General features: G+C 41.9%; 1 protein-coding gene across 1 annotated transcript in view; it reads left to right on the plus strand.

Moving 5' to 3' along the window:
• sucla2 (succinate-CoA ligase ADP-forming subunit beta) overlaps positions 1-17,306 on the plus strand; it is a 71,889-nt gene that overhangs the window by 49,153 nt on the left and 5,430 nt on the right. Inside the window, exons 8-9 of the mRNA XM_034186948.1 lie at positions 9,268-9,410; positions 9,768-9,888. Of these exons, the coding sequence (XP_034042839.1) occupies positions 9,268-9,410; positions 9,768-9,888 (264 nt within the window). The remainder of the gene's footprint in view (positions 1-9,267; positions 9,411-9,767; positions 9,889-17,306) is intronic.

Genomic DNA, 17,306 nt, shown 5'->3' on the forward strand with positions numbered 1-17,306 from the left:
AGCTGCATTGCTTGTTTGCCCCACTGCTCTAATCATGGCACGCAAAGGTGCAGTTTTTATAGCATAATCACAAATCCACAGCCGACTGTACCCTGCCATCCCAAGGAATGAAAGCATCTGTCCCACTGTTTGGGGTTTGGGAGCCTTGATTATAGCCTCCACTTGGCTTGGGGCTATACATCGCGTGGTCCCACACAACTGTCTTCCCAAGTATTCTACTTGTTGTTTGCAGAACTGCAATTTGTCCTTACTTACTTTATGACCTCCATCTGCCAATGCATGCAATACAATTAATGAATCTTTTTCACACTGTTCTTGAGTCTCTGATGCAATAAGGAGATCATCCATATATTGCACCAATGTACTGGGTATGTCAAGGTGTTGTAAATCTTCAGCCAGGACTTTGTTAAAGATGGCTGGGGACAGGTTCAGTCCCTGAGGTAGCCGTGTATACGTTAGCTGTTGTCCCAGAAATGTGAATGCAAACAAATGTTGTGAGTCTGGGTGCACAGGCACACTGAAATAGGCTGAACACAGATCAATTACTGTGTACCATTTTGCTCCAGCAGGGATGCTTGATAGTATAGTATGCGGATCAGGTACTATAGGTGCATCCATTTCTATTATTGCATTGATAGGACGCAAATCATGTACCAGCCGATACTCTTTGGTATTGTTTTTAGGGATAGGATAGATAGGAGTATTGCATGGGCTTGCAGTTTTTATTAAAACTCCAGCTGCCATTAGTCCCTTAATTACTGGTTTTATGCCTTCAATAGCCTGAGGTTTTAATGGATACTGCCTTTGGTGAGGCAGTTTTGCTCCCGGTTTTACTTTTATTTTTACTGGTAAGGCTGTTTTTACTAGTCCTACATCCGTTTTGCTTTTGGACCACACCACTGGTGGTATTTGCTCTAACAATTTCTCTTGTTGGGCCGATAACACCATCTGTCCCTCTGGTCTAGGATTGAGCTCCACTTTTTGAGCTATAGCCTCATCATTTACTTTTAAATTAATTCGTACAAACTGCTGGTCTTTTGACAGATGTACTTGTGGACTTTCCATGTTTTGCCATTCTTCAACTTCTGAGGCTGTCTTTACCATTGGACCTAGGTCATGGGATTCGTACTTTTCTGAGACTAAAAGGGTCACATGAGGCATGGCATTCGGCACTTGATACCATTGTTGTTCAGCTGAAGTTAGCTTGACAGAAGCTGCGGCCCCTTGGGGGCCTAAATAAATTTCTGTGGTGGTTATGTGAAACAGCCGTTGATTCATCAATGCATCCCAGCAGCATGCATAGTCAGTTTGTTCTTGTTTGGCATCGAACATCAGGGTGACATGTAAAGGTAAACTAGGTGTACATACTGCTTCATAGTGTTGTTCTGCCCAGGGCTTCCATTTTTCCCATTCCAGTTGAAGATTTGAATTTTCTGGTTGTAACTTCAGCCAGTATACCATGGGTTGCACAGGTCGGACCTTGTTTTCCATGTCCATAAGCACCATAATGTTGGCGAGTGCTTCGTCAGGAAAGTGTATTTGCAGTCCTTGATGGGTACACACTATCTGGGTTTGTAGCTTACATAAAATGTCTCTTCCCAGCAAATTCACAGGTGTATTTTGTGAGTATAACAGGGGTGCTTCAATTGTTTTTCCTGCAATCGTTACAGGAAGTGGGCGTGTAAAAGGTATTATTTGAGTTTTCCCAGAGAAGCCGATGGTCTTAATTACAGACCCAGAGAGGGGGAGATGAGCGCCCATTTTCCCTATGCAAGAGTATGTTGCCCCTGTATCCACCATGAAAGGGAAATCTCTGTTTTGTATATTAACAGTGACGGTTGGCTCTTCCTTAGGTATCATCGAAATAGCCAATGCCACCGTTTCCCCCTCTATCTTCTCTAGGCCTCCCTATTGCCAATAGGCAGAGGGTCCAACCCAAGGTCAGGCTGGACAATTTCTCATTCGATGTCCAGGTTGTCCACAGCTCCAACACTCATTAGAGGGTTGATCCCCTATTGGGGGTGTTGGTCCCATAGGCGGTCCCACTTGACTGTTCCTGGGAGCTGAGTTTTGGAATCTGCTTCCAAATGAAGGTTGGCGAGATCCTCTTCGCCACCCTCCTCTTTGACCTTGAAAGTTCCGTGACTCTCCTCTCCACCCATGACTGTAGGTGGGTCCATTTCCGGGTGTGCCAGTGCTATGGTAGTGATAGTGATGCTCCACTGGTGCTGAGACTTCTCCTGCAGCAGTGCTCCCTGCTGCTCCTTGGGGGCTCTGTGCGGCTGTTACCACAGGTGCCTGTATGGTGGCAGCAGTGTTTGCCGTAGGGCCTGTGCTTGCCGACTCAGAAGGAACAGGGGTCATCATTGGTGCCTGGGTCTTTGTTTTTTCTTTCTTGACTTTGGTTAGCTCTCCCAACTGCATCTGCACCAATTTTTTCGTCAGGGATTTTGCTGCATCTTCTTCTTTTTGTTTTTCTTTCCTGTAGATTTCAAGATGGTGACAAATATGCTCAGAGTATAAAGCCCAATTCATTTTCGATAGTCCCACGACTCCATCTAGGGCTTTCTGAACCTCATCTGGTAGAGCCTTTTTTACAGTTATTTTAAACAGGATTTCAGTTGCTGGAGAATGGTTCCATGCATTTCCTGTTTCCTCCGCCCATCTTTTCTGGAATCGGTGCAGGAACTTCTTTGGGCACTCTTCAGGTGTCCACTCCTCATCATCCAATTTAGAGGGATCCAAGACCTCAGGGTACTTTCTTCTCAGTCCTTCCCACATGGAGTTTCTATAGCGATTAAAGGGGACTTCATCATGTTGATTTGTGTCCATCATCTGTGTTAGTCCAACCTTTCCTGCTAATTCTTCAGTGTCATGTTTTCCCATGACATGCATTAGCAAGGCTTTTATGTCACCTAAAGACAAGGTTACCCCTGCAGTGCCTTCTTCTAAGGCAGTTATCCATCTCCCAGCTCCTTGGGTGATGTCTGGCAGCCTGTTGGCCAGCCCCACCATGTCTGTCCAGCTCCATGGGGTATACACATGATGACCATTTCTAACCACCGATGGGCATATGAGGTCTTCGTCCTCCTCTTCTTCTGTGCGGGCTCCATACTGTCTTCCAGATCGAGTGCGACTGACTGGTTCCAGGCAGTCCATCCAGTCGGTTATATTCTGTTCTAAAGCCGCTATGTCTTTGGCTACACATTGTTGTCTTTGCCTGAGTCGGGCCTCTTTTGCAGTCTCAATGATGATCTCACCAGAAATTTTTCGGGTGGGTTGCTCTATAATGTGATTCCCTTGATTGGGCGTCGATTGTTGTAATATTCTTCTTTCCTCGGCGTCCCTATGGCTTTGTATTCTTTCCTTCGCTAGCCGAAGTTGCTCAGCTAGTTCTTCATTATCTCTTCTGGCCAGATCCAGTGTGTCACAGAAGCTCTTGTGCCACTCTTCGGAGCCTCTATAGCCTGTGAAGGTCCAGTCGGCTGACTTATGGTGGGAGGGGACGGTTTTCAGTGGACCTCGATGTGCAGGCGGAGCCTTCAGGTCTCTCTCTTTATCCTCGTCTGCCTCCGTGTCACTGTTATTTGTGGCCCCCCCTGCTGGTCGTGGTGAGCGACCACTTACTTTCGGACTTGGAGACCTTGTATGATCCATTTGACAGACTGAGGACCTGTCTCCTTGTGGCTCTCGAGCTTTTAGTGTCAGTGTGAATTTGCCCTCCACATCCATGCCTTGGTCCTCTTCACGAGTTCCTAATACAAATTGTCCAGCTGTCTTTCCCATATCATGACGTTTATATGGGGGTGGCTCTGCTTCCCAGCTCGGTGCACTGGCTTTAGTCTCTTTGGATCTTTCCTCTGTCATTTTTTTCTCTTTTCTGCTGTAGCCTCTGTGCTTCCTGCTTGAACAAGGCCAAAACTTCTTTTTCTTCAGTGCGTTTTTTGTTGTTTTTTACGTTCTTCTGCTGATCTTTAATTTCTTTTTTCTGTATTTCTACCGCAACTGCTTCACACATCACCGGATCAAATGATCCCACCAAAGGCCATTGCCTGCCCCCATGTGACCTTTTGTGCCACTTTCTCATACATTGGTTGGCCTTAGTGCGTTTTCCTGGATATTTTCTTAGTACTAAGTCTAGCGGGGTACTTTCCCGACCTTGACCTTGAGAGTTACCCATGTAACCCTGACAAACGCTATGTGAGGTGTTTCTATGGTGTTCTGGTAGTCCCTCAGGGGCTGTCCTGATCCAGACCAATAACTTGCTGGCTGTAACACCTGTTTTGTATTTTAAACCCTTAAAAGGATTGAATTTCCAACTGTTATGCCCGTCTTCTTTTTCTTTAACTAAATACGAAAATTTACCTGTTTCCCACCGAACCTTCCTTGGGACCACAGTCAGAGTCAACCTAGGAAACAGTTCTTCACCTGGATCGGCTGGCAGTGTTATTAAATGATTTAATGGTATGCTAAGTTCTTTATTAGGATCAGCACAAAGCAGCTCCAGCCACGGGGTTAAACCCTGATGCCACAGACGTCTTATCAGCAGCTCCCAATTAATTAGAGGGAATTGTTCTTTCTTTTGCTTCAGATTGATTACCTTAGTAATCTGCCATAATTTCTGATTGATCTCTTGTTCGTCCTGCCAATGTTCTGCTCCTACCCTGTCAAAATAGGTCCTTTCCAGCCAAAAATGTGTCCTGATTCCCTGGGTTTCGATGTCTCCGTCAGTCAAGTAATGTTCTGGGAGTATTATTTCATCATCACTTAAGTCTCCCATCAATGACTGTCCCAAGCATTGATCAGTCTGTCAGCTTTTTCACTATAATCTAAGCTTTATCTCTTTTGATTTATAACCAATTTTATTTATTTAATCCTCTTACAACCCTAACACTTCCTAATGTCTTTGCTCCCGACTTTCTATTTTCCTTCTAATTTTTTTTTTTTTTTTTACTTTCTGCTTCTCGTCTTTTTCTGCTATGTTTGTTTATTAGTTTTCTCTCTTTGAAATAATATACACTCAACAAAAATATAAACGCAACACTTTTGGTTTTGCTCCCATTTTGTATGAGATGAACTCAAAGATCTAAAACTTTTCCACATACACAATATCACCATTTCTCTCAAATATTGTTCATAAACCAGTCTAAATCTGTGATAGTGAGCACTTCTCCTTTGCTGAGATAATCCATCCCACCTCACAGGTGTGCCATATCAGGATGCTGATTAGACACCATGATTAGTGCACAGGTGTGCCTTAGACTGCCCACAATAAAAGGCCACTCTGAAAGGTGCAGTTTTATCACGCAGCACAATGCCACAGATGTTGCAAGATTTGAGGGAACATGCAGTTGGCATGCTGACAGCAGGAATGTCAACCAGAGCTGTTGCTCGTGTATTGAATGTTCATGTCTCTACCATAAGCCGTCTCCAAAGTCGTTTCAGAGAATTTGGCAGTACATCCAACCAGCCTCACAACCGCAGACCACGTGTAACCACACCAGCCCAGGACCTCCACATCCAGCATGTTTACTTCCAAGATCGTCTGAGACCAGCCACTCGGACAGCTGCTGAAACAATCGGTTTGCATAACCAAAGAATTTCTGCACAAACTGTCAGAAACCGTCTCAGGGAAGCTCATCTGCATGCTCGTCGTCCTCATCGGGGTCTCGACCTGACTCCAGTTCGTCGTCGTAACCGACTTGAGTGGGCAAATGCTCACATTCGCTGGCGTTTGGCACGTTGGAGAGGTGTTCTCTTCACGGATGATGCGAAGGAGATGTGTTGCACTGCATGAGGCAAATGGTGGTCACACCAGATACTGACTGGTATCCCCCCCCAATAAAACAAAACTGCACCTTTCAGAGTGGCCTTTTATTGTGGGCAGTCTAAGGCACACCTGTGCACTAATCATGGTGTCTAATCAGCATCCTGATATGGCACACCTGTGAGGTGGCATGGATTATCTCAGCAACGGAGAAGTGCTCACTATCACAGATTTAGACTGGTTTGTGAACAATATTTGAGGGAAATGGTGATATTGTGTATGTGGAAAAAGTTTTAGATCTTTGAGTTCATCTCATACAAAATGGGAGCAAAACCAAAAGTGTTGCATTTATATTTTTGTTGAGTATATTTACATAGCACTCTTCTCCTGTCTTTTTCTTCACTGTCTCTGTTTCACACTTTCCTCTCTGCCTGTCATGCACCTCCCAAGTCCTCCTGTTGGGTCTAAATACCTCCCCCTCGTACTCTTTCACATTAATCTTGTATGTCAGCCAGCCTGCAAATTCTCACAGCTTTACACAGATTACTCTCCACTCTCCCACACACCAATCTTCAAAAGCTTTATACACAAAAATTATTAAAAACAACTTTCTATATATCTCTATCTAGACTTCTGCCACTTTTCACTCCGCGGCTTTAAACAACCTTTTTATTCACTTAACACCAATGTGTTCTGTTTAAGCATGTATCTCTTCTTCACGTTAGACAGCTTCTCCGGCGCTGTCAGCAACTTCATATATTACTTTTTACAAGCCCTCTTTGAGCGTACAATATTTCATTTACTTCTACGCCTTACCGCGCCTCGCGTGCGTATCCTGTGCTTAATATATTATTTTTCACCAGCTCCTTTCTGAGCATACAATATTTCATTTATTTCTACGCCTTACCGCGCCTCGCGTGTGTATCCTGTGCTTACTATATTATTTTCACAAGCTCCTTTCTGAGCATACAATATTTCATTTATTTCTACGCCTTACCGCGCCTCGCGTGCGTATCCTGTGCCTTTCTGCACTTTCTTCTACCTTTTTTCTTCACTTACTGAGCTCCTCGTGAGCTTAATGTGCCTTTGCACTGAAAATATTCTCTTTTTCTTTTCTTATAAAAAACTCATATTACTGTGTACTTAATTACTTATTCTTCTCCCACGCCCCACAAGCGTGTATCTGGTGCCTTACTGCACTATTTTCTGCTTCATTAATTCTCATGTATTCTGCACTAACTCTTCATTCATTTTATCTTTTTTTATATTTTTTCTCTTTTCTTAAAAAATGACGTCCTTTATTGAGCTCTTTTACTTACTGTCAGCTGTGCCACTTTGCACTTTTAAATCTCTTTATCACGTACGGTATTTCTACTGCGCCCCCTCAGGCGCTTATCTTGTGCTTCCTCTGCACGTATTCTCTGTTAAACTCTTTTTTCTCACTTATTTCACTTCAGTCTCTGTTAAATTCTTTAAATAACCTTGTATTACCTTGTATCTATTTGTCAGTATACTCCCCTAAATTAACCCCTACAGCGCATGCTATCAGCCGGCACGTTAGTAACGAATTTCAACACCAATTATTCCCCAAACATCCAGGTTAGTTCTCCACGCACTCTTTCCGCACCAGAGTTCATGAACATTCCTGACCTTTCACTCACACAGACATTCTTTTTCCCGGGAACACACACACCTTCTGAGCATTTTATCTACAAGGCCTGATAATTTTCAATCTTATCTTTTTTAGTCTCTTATCAATTTTCTTAGTCCAGGTTCTTTTGGGTAAGAGGCAATTAAAAATATCACCTGTCAACTTGGGCGGAAATCCCGACTCACTCCTCCAGATCGTGCAGAAGTTATAAAAGGTTTCTGCTTACCTTTTAGTCGTGATCACTGTTATTTACGGTCTGGAGGGATGAGCTGGACTGCCCCAGGCTGCCGGAATGCCCCTGGACCCTCCTGAAGCTGGCTCGCCAAGTTCTGTCGCGGCTCGTCTTTAGTCTTCTCAGGATGTCGTCTTTTAGATAACACAAACTAATTGCAAGTGATATGCTAGAAAATGACACAACACTTTAGAATAATTCAGCCTTAAGCAAGATAAAATGCACAGAGTTTTTAAGTTTATTTAAGCCTTTGACACAGAGCTTAGACAAACTGAGTCCTCTAGAGAGACTGAATATGACAACCGCGCTCGTCTATTTATTGGAGACCCGCGGGCATCGCTCCTCCTTCGACTTTTTTATTTATTTCATTCCCAAGACATGGTTTTCTATTGGAAGCGTCCTCTAGTGAACCCTAAGCAGGTGTTAGGCCATTATTTCAATGTGACAAACGCTCCCATTAAAACATGAAGGATTTACAACTGATTTTTTTAAAAGACCTTCAGCCACAGGTGCAGCTGGCCTGAGGCCCCCTCCGCACGTGGCCTCAGCCACACGTGCAGCTGGCCTGAGGCCCCTGCACGTGGCCTGCGGGAAAGCACCTAAAAGGCCTTGGAAAGCCCCTGACAGACTAAATGACTAATAGAGCCCTTTTTTTGGGTTGAACACCTGCTAGTTCAACCAGAGGACATACAGTTCGGATCAGGACACTTGATAGTTCATCACAGTTCAAATATGGACCTAAAAATTCTTCTACAGATTCCACGGTGTGTAGATGTTATGGCGTCAGTGACCCCACGGCCTTGGCGGAGGTTTGCACTCTCTGAGTGCTTCTAGTTTCATTTTGTGTTTGGATGCAAACATGCTGCTACCTAAATATGCTAATGGTGCTATGCTAACATTCATAAACATATGCTCTCTAGTGTTAGATAATATCTGTGCTAATTCCTTATTTTATTGTTAGTTATCAAGTATTTGCTTTTGTTATCTGTTTGGAAGTGTCTGGGAACTGGTTCAACATAAGAGTTAAGTTTCACTTCCATCACGTATGCGTAAGTTTCAGATAAAGGGAGGGCTCCCCCTGTCTGTCAGAGCCAGTAAGATTAGGATTGTGTGGCTAAAACGCACCCACTGTAATGTCCACATTGTTTTGTATAAAGGTGTTGTCTCAGCCATGTTCGTGGTCCCTTCACAAGATGAAGCCCGTCTGTGAGGACCTGGGCCTGATTTCAATGTGACTTTCAATAAATTCAAACTGAGGAATATATTGATATGGTCCTTTGTAAGGGGCAGTATATTACATAAAGAACCAGGAGAAATTACACTAGCAAGTTACAACCTTCACAGTGCAACTTTGCAAGATTTATTTAATGCACATTAAATGATATTTCAGTGCTTGTACATGATTTGCATCTTTTTTCTGGTTTCATTAAATTTGGAGTCTGGAGGCTTCATCCTGACTTTGTCTTTAATGGAAGCAGTTTGGTTTGCTGTCACAATTATAAACACACAAAGGGAGGCAAGGTAACAACTAAGAAAGCCTGAATCCTTGAAACTAGGCTGTGTGGACTGACCAGTGGATTTAATAGAAAATTTTTTATGATTGTTTGGGTTTTCCAGTAAATGGAGCCGGTCTGGCCATGGCCACCATGGACATCATCAAACTCCACGGTGGCACGCCAGCAAACTTCCTGGATGTCGGAGGAGGAGCCACAGCACTACAGGTGACAGAGGCGTTTAAACTCATCACTTCTGACCGGAAGGTAAGAACAGACATTTACAGCAGAGGCTGTAATTTATGTATTCTCCTCTTGCGGCATCTACACTGAGGGGATTTGGCGGCTTTGTGTTTTATTTCATGTAACTTGGATATTTGTGTTTTGGACTGTTGTGTAGAAATACCAAAGGATTATGGGAAATTAAGATGGCCTTATTTTCTGACATTTGGAATGAACAGTTGCTCATAGAGGAGAGATTAGTGGATGGTGCAAATAATCAGGCGCAGTTATGTTTGTGTGCAGAGACACTTGTATGGCTGCAGGACGGGAGGAGGGTGACTGTGTCTGACACTTTTGGAATCTTTGGTTTTTAATCACACTTCTCACACTATTGGTCCTCAGGTCCAGGCCATCCTGGTCAACATCTTTGGAGGCATTATGCGGTGTGATGTCATCGCCCAGGGCATCATCATGGCTGTAAGAGACCTGGACCTCAAGATCCCCATCGTAGTGCGGTTACAAGGTAACACACACACACACACACACACAGCTCTCCCTTACAATTTCTATTGAATGTCACAAATTATTTTGGCAGCTGAAACTCCGAGTGTGACAAAGTAGAACTGAAATAATTTACGATGATGTTTATAAATGGCTCCATTTTAAACCTGTTAAAACTAGTTTGTCATCTTGAGGTTCCGACTACTTGGAGCAATAAAATAAAATCATCATGTTTGGAACAGGACTGCCTTATACTTTTTTCCAAATTCCCCAAACAGAAAAATATAACTTAAAAAAAGAGGCTATAGATATATTGAGCTCGAGCCTTTTATACTTTGTGTTAAAATATAAAGGTTGAGCTGATAGAGACAGAGTTTTGTTATGATATATCCGTAGATATACACACATATATAGATTTATAAAACGTGTTAAATGCAAATTACATGTTGAAATGAAAACACTTATTTCTGATATTGCACAGGTTGGAAGAAAGAGACGAAAGAAAGTCTTTAGGGTGACTCTCGATTATCAACAGGACTGTCAGTCCATGTAATAAAAATAATGCACACACAATTAGACATCAATGATCACTAAAACCCAAATAAAATAGAAGTGGGCTGACTTGGTGTCTGTTATATTTGTAGATCACTATCTGTATCTCTATCTAGCTCTTGGTCCATCTGTGTATATCACCGTCTGTCTCAAGATTTGTCTGTCTCTGTCTCAATCGCTGTCTTTCTCTCTTCTTATAACTCTTGCTATATCTCTGACTCTGTCACTGTCTGTCTCAATAATCGGGTGTCCCAAAAAAAATATGCAACATTTTATCATTAAAGAAAATGGTCAAAGCATATGTCTAGGAAATAAATTTATGGGTGGATAGAAAGCTGAAAGGTTGAAGTTTTTCAGACCAATGTCAATATTTGCCCTGCATATTGTCAGTCTCTTATACAACATGTTCAGTGTAGGCCCAGCGTTGGCAATTATGGCCTGCAAACGCGTTGGGGAAAGTGTCCTGAGGAATGTTTCGGATTTCTCGGCAGATGTTTTCCTTTAATGGATCAATGCTTGGCATCAACATAACCTTCAGAGTCTCTGCAAGTAAAAAAGAAATATAAGTTACTACGTTTGTAGCATTTAAGGGTCAAACCGAGTTTTAAATGTTGTATATTTTTTGGAACACCCGATATCTCTACATCTGTATCGCAATTGCTGTCTTCATGTTTACGTATATTTTACTCTCTGTCTCTCGCTGTCTGTTTTTCATGTCATTATCTCTGTTGGGAAAGTGTAAGTACACGGACCCACAACAGAGGGCGCAAATGAACGGACAATAGAATAGGTCAAATAACAACACTTTACTGTTGCGAACGTGCACAACAAACACAACAGATTCCACAATAGATCAAAGGTCAAATTACAAGGTGTCGTGTGGGCAGGCTCGAAGATAGGAGACGCCTGTCCAAAGCAGAACCGGAACCACACGATTTCCTCCGCCACCAGACCCCGGGAATACTGGAGCCGCCAAGTCCCGAACTCCCAGGTGGCCACTACCTCCGCGTGTCGGACCTGGTACTGCTGGCGAGGAACAAAAACACAATTAAACGTGGGTGCGTCTGCACCCAGCAATCTGCACGGCAGGGAAGCTACCTCCACCTCTCGTTGGAGAAAAAGTCTGTTATCACTCACAAAAATCACAACAAAAAGGCTTTCTATCAAGCAGTCAGGCTGAGGATATTACCTTTCAGGTAGAACGATATCTCGGCAAAGAGGTGGAGATGACGTCTTGCTGATATACCGATGCAGATCAGATGAGTGGTGACAGCTGTCACAGGTGATGAGTGTCAGCTGTCACCCCGGCTGCTCCTGTGAGGCGGCAGCGCCCTCTGGTGCCTGGAGCCCGCACTCCAGGCAGGGTGCCCTCTGGTGGTGGTGGGCCAGCAGTACCTCCTCTTCAGCAGCCCACACAACAATCTCTATCTTTTTCTCTACCTTTTTCTTACTCTGTCTCTATCACTGTCAGTTTCTATCTCCATCATGATCTGTGATGATCTCAGTATCAATATCTATCTTCTATCTCTGTTAATTTGCTGTTATCTCTCTCTGTATCTATCTGTTTCATTTGCTGTCTTTATCTCTGCCTACCTCTTACTCTGTCTACGTGTCTCTATGTTGTTGCATTTCCACAGCTCTCCAGAAACATTTTTCAGTCTGTGAAATCTACAGTAGTGTTCAAAATAATAGTAGTGCTATATGACTAAAAAGATTAATCCAGGTTTTGAGTATATTTCTTATTGTTACATGGGAAACAAGGTACCAGTTGATTCAGCAGATTCTCACAAATCCAACAAGACCAAGCATTCATGATATGCACACTCTTAAGGCTATGAAATTGGGCTATTACTAAAAAAAAAAGTAGAAAAGGGGTGTTCACAATAATAGTAGTGTGGCATTCAGTCAGTGAGTTCGTCAATTTTGTGGAACAAACAGGTGTGAATCAGGTGTCCCCTATTTAAGGATGAAGCCAGCACCTGTTGAACATGCTTTTCTCTTTGAAAGCCTGAGGAAAATGGGACGTTCAAGACATTGTTCAGAAGAACAGCGTAGTTTGATTAAAAAGTTGATTGGAGAGGGGAAAACTTAAACACACGTGCAAACATTATTGGCTGTTCATCTACAATGATCTCCAATGCTTTAAAATGGACAAAAAAAAAAAAAAAAACAGATGCGTGGAAGAAAACGGAAAACAGCCATCAAAATGGATAGAATAACAACCAGAATGGCAAAGGCTCACCCATTGATCAGCTCCAGGATGATCAAAGACAGTCTGGAGTTACCTGTAAGTGCTGTGACAGTTAGAAGACGCCTGTGTGAAGCTAATTTATTTGCAAGAATCCCCCCCAAAGTCCCTCTGTTAAATAAAAGACGTGCAGAAGAGGTTACAATTTGCCAAAGAACACATCAACTGGCCTAAAGAGAAATCGAGGAATATTTTGTGGACTGATGAGAGTAAAATTGTTGTTTTTGGGTCCAAGGGCTGCAGACAGTTTGTGAGACGACCCCCAAACTCTGAATTCAAGCCACAGTTCACAGTGAAGACAGTGAAGCATGGTGGTGCAAGCATCATGATATGGGCATGTTTCTCCTACTATGGTGTTGGGCCTATATATCACATACCAGGTATCATGGATCAGTTTGGATATGTCAAAATACTTGAAGAGGTCATGTTGCCTTATGCTGAAGAGGACATGCCCTTGAAATGGGTGTTTCAACAAGACAATGACCCCAAGCACACTAGTAAATGAGCGAAATCTTGGTTCCAAACCAACAAAATTAATGTTTTGGAGTGGCCTGCCCAATCCGCGGACCTAAATCCAATTGAGAACTTGTGGGGTGATATCAAAAAAGCTGTTTCTGAAGCAAAAAAAGTACTCTACTCAAAAAGAACATCATGTCTAAGTATCATAAAGAAGCAAATATAATTTGATTTATAGGGAATGTTCAATTTATAAGTGGGACTTATTGTATATTTGAATGTGTGGGTATGTATATGCGTATGTAGATATATAGATATGGGTAGGTGTATATGTATATAAGTGACTGTGTATATGTATGTATATACATGTATATATTTATGTTTGTAAAGTATATACATATGTATATAGGTATATATGGCACAGCCCAAGCAGAGGGTCACCCCCAAGAGCCTGGTCTGCTTGAGGTTTCTTCCTTATAGGGAGTTTTTCCTCACCACAGTTGCCTAGTGCTTGCTCTGGGGGTTGGTAAGGTTAGTCCTTACTGGCGTAAAGTGCCTTGATTCGACTTTCTTGTGATCTGGTACTATATAAATATAATTATAAGTGAATAGTATATTGATGTGTATGTCTGTGTGTCGACATGTAGTAGTGAATTTGTATTTATGTAAATATGACTGATTAGAATTGTTGGACTTGTACTAGCGGAGGTGGGCGCTAATAAGCTTTGCTTCAGCCCACACTCTTTCGGACTCACTAGTTTTGTCTGTTTGTTTGTGGAATTGTTCATTTTTTTCTATTTGAATATTTTGTGTGCCGAATAAAAAACTTTGTCACTTGTCACTTTTGTCACAAAACCAAGAAATGTGAATGAATTGTGGAATGTTGTTAAAGAATCTTGGAGTGGAATAACAGCTGAAAGGTGCCACAAGTTGGTTGACTCCATGCCTCGCAGATGTGAAGAAATCATGAAAAACTGTGGTTATACAACTAAATACTAGTTTAGTGATTCACAGGATTGCTAAAAAAGCAGTTTGAACATAATAGTTTTGAGTTTGTAGCGTCAACAGCAGATGCTACTATTATTGTGAACACCCCCTTTTCTACTTTTTTTTTTACTAATAGCCCAATCTCATAGCCTTAAGAGTGTGCATATCATGAATGCTTGGTCTTGTTGGATTTGTGAGAATCTACTGAATCTACTGGTACCTTGTTTCCCATGTAACAAAAAGAAATATACTCAAAACCTGGATTAATCTTTTTAGTCACATAGCACTACTATTATTCTGAACACTACTGTACATCCATACTAATCAGTGGTCCTCAGGTTTATATGAAAATACATAGATTAGGTTTTTTGAAGTTATTTATAAAAGTAAATTAAAGCACCATATCTCACTTTGATAAAGAAATCACTCAAGAATCACTCAAATTTATTGGATTTTTTTTTTATGATTACAAACAGCAGAGGTGCACACAGGAAGGTTCCCGGTCCAAAACAGCCTCTTTACATCCGGATTGGCATCCAGCATAAAACTTGTGTCAGATTTACTTGTGGATCTAAAAATGGAGCAGCCAGAATAAAAGTTCCCTCAATATCTCTTCACAACATGTCATGTAAAAGTTCTTCCAGAGAATCACGCAGACAGAAAATCAGAACCTTCTCTGCATCTGCACCCTGGTGTGACCTTAAAAAAAAAAAAAATCTCCTTTTGCTTTTGGCGTCTTGATGTTTAATGGAAGAGTGCTTGACGTCCTAACAGCACTATAAAAAAAGAGCTTAAAGCTGCGCACAGTTTATACGGTAAACACAGTCCTGCCGCGAACCCTAACTCCTCTGAATTACAAGCGTTTGATGTGTTCAAACAGGTTCACCTGGTGTAATCTGCCAGTTATTTTAAGCCATCAGCCTCTTAACACGGCAATGAAAACACAGAATGAGAGAGATCCTTCCATCTCCAGTCTTTTGGGATGAGTGTGTGTTCCAGACAGCTGGTAGCGCTGAGAGCGAACTGCTGCTTCTTCCCTTTGATGCTTCTCACTTCAAAGTCTGGCTCCTGTAAACACGAAGATGAGTAAACTTGGGATTATTATTCATATAAATGATTATTTACACACAGACTGGTGTCAAAATGTCGAGAAGAAAACATAAGAAGACGTCTCGGCTTCCAGACCGGTGTCGCCGACCGAATTGGTCCCCCCTGATGATGCAGTTCATGACGCTATTCACGATTTAACACCTCGTTTCTGCTTTAAACTGCCTCCATTCATCATCTATCTCAGTGATAGATATCTGAAGCTTTTGTACAACAATCATTTCCACATAAATTCAGCATTGTTTCATAATAAAAGGCAGCCGAAGCAATCAGAGTGCTGCGGCTAAACGAGCTGCTAGCTGATGCATTCACTGCTCGTCGGATATTTCACAGCGTCACGGAATTTCCCAGAGTTTCTGCTTAAAACAGCCTTGTTTCTGCTTAAAACTGACTATAGAATGATTAAGAGGTTTTGCCTTTATCATCTGGTGGTTAATAATCCCATTAATCCATTTGATCGCTTTGGATGAAGAGATTCTGTCTCAGACGTGCTGCTGTGGTCCGAAATGACGCATGCGCAGATGCAAAAGGCGGACTGATTTCTAGGGGTGGACCGTTTGGTCTGCGGTGTCACCGGTGTCGCAGACCGAATGGTCCACCCTCCCTTCACTGCACATGCATAATTTTGGACCTCAACAGCTTGTCTGAGACGGAGTCTCTTCACCCAAAACAATCAAATGGATTAATATGATTATTAACCATCAGATGACAAGGTAGAACTTCTTAAATCATTCTAAAGTCAGTTTTAAGCAGAAACAAGGCCGTTTTAAGCAGAAACGAGGCGATTCTCTGTGACGTTTTGCGAATGCAGCAGCTAGCAGCTCCTGTAGCCGCGGCGCTCTGATTGCTTCCTCCGTCTTTTATAATGAAATAATGCTAAATTCATGTGGAAATGATTGTTGTACAAAAGCTTCATATATCTGTCTCTGAGATAGATGATGACTGGAGGCAGTTTGAAGCAGAAACAAGTTTTTTTTCCTCAAATCTTTATTTCAAAAATACAATAACAAACAGTAAATGAGCAAAAAACAAGGCCACACAATTATAAATGGAAAGTGATACAAAAGGAAATAAATAAATAAATTGGGCAATACCAAAAGTAAGGGGATTCCTTATAGTGATTGACAATTTTATGACATTTGGGAGAGTCAATACACTTAATACTGCTTATATTGTTCAAATTCAGTCAGAAGTCTGTGTAAATTTGGACTCCTTTCCAATACTCTGCACTTATGAATATTGAATTTACTAAACAGTATTGAAAGGTTGATAATGTATTCCTACTCTGCACTGTTTTTTTTTCCTTCCCCATATAGACAAGAGAGAAAAAGCATAATAAGAGGTACAGACAGACAAGCGATATAACTAACATACAACGTGGCTAACAAATGGGCATCATTACAAACAGTTAACATAACAAGAGACATATTATACAACACCGACATCAGCATGGACAAAGACTGACCCGAGGAGTACGAGAGGGTTTATTGTAAACTGTAGGTCTTTACTAGGTTTATTGTCTTTATTGCTTTTTTGTTTGGTATGTTATTTAAAGTTTTAAGGTACATGTTGATTTCAATTATCCATACTTTGAGAAGGGGTTTAGAGTGACTGAATTTAGCTTTGTGTATATGATATTTGCCAAGTAATATATATAGTTTTACTAAATATTGTATATTTTCATTTTTATGTTCAAAGGAGGTTGTTACTTTATGATTTGCTATTTTAATTCTATGATTTAACTCTATGAAACGAGGTGATAATCTGTGAACTGCGGCTGATGATGCTTGTGCAGTGAAGGCAGGACGGCCCGATTTTTAGAGGTGGACCGTTTGGTTGGTGACATCGGCTCCAGGCTTCTTCCTTAAATTCTTAAATGGATCTGACCGCGGCGTAATTTGTGATTTGTTGATGACGTTGGACTGCGCCGTGTACAACCATCATAAGCGTTCAGCTGATGTGTCTACCTGTCAGGGTCACAGATGACATCATTACCCTTCTTAAAGCCTTCACCGAGGCCTTGTGTGTGGACGTGAAGAGGCCACACCCATCAGGCTAAATGCTGTCGACACCAGGATAACGTGCACCAC

This window comes from Thalassophryne amazonica, chromosome 14 (genome assembly GCF_902500255.1).
Source record: "Thalassophryne amazonica chromosome 14, fThaAma1.1, whole genome shotgun sequence".
Lineage (NCBI taxonomy): Eukaryota > Metazoa > Chordata > Actinopteri > Batrachoidiformes > Batrachoididae > Thalassophryne > Thalassophryne amazonica.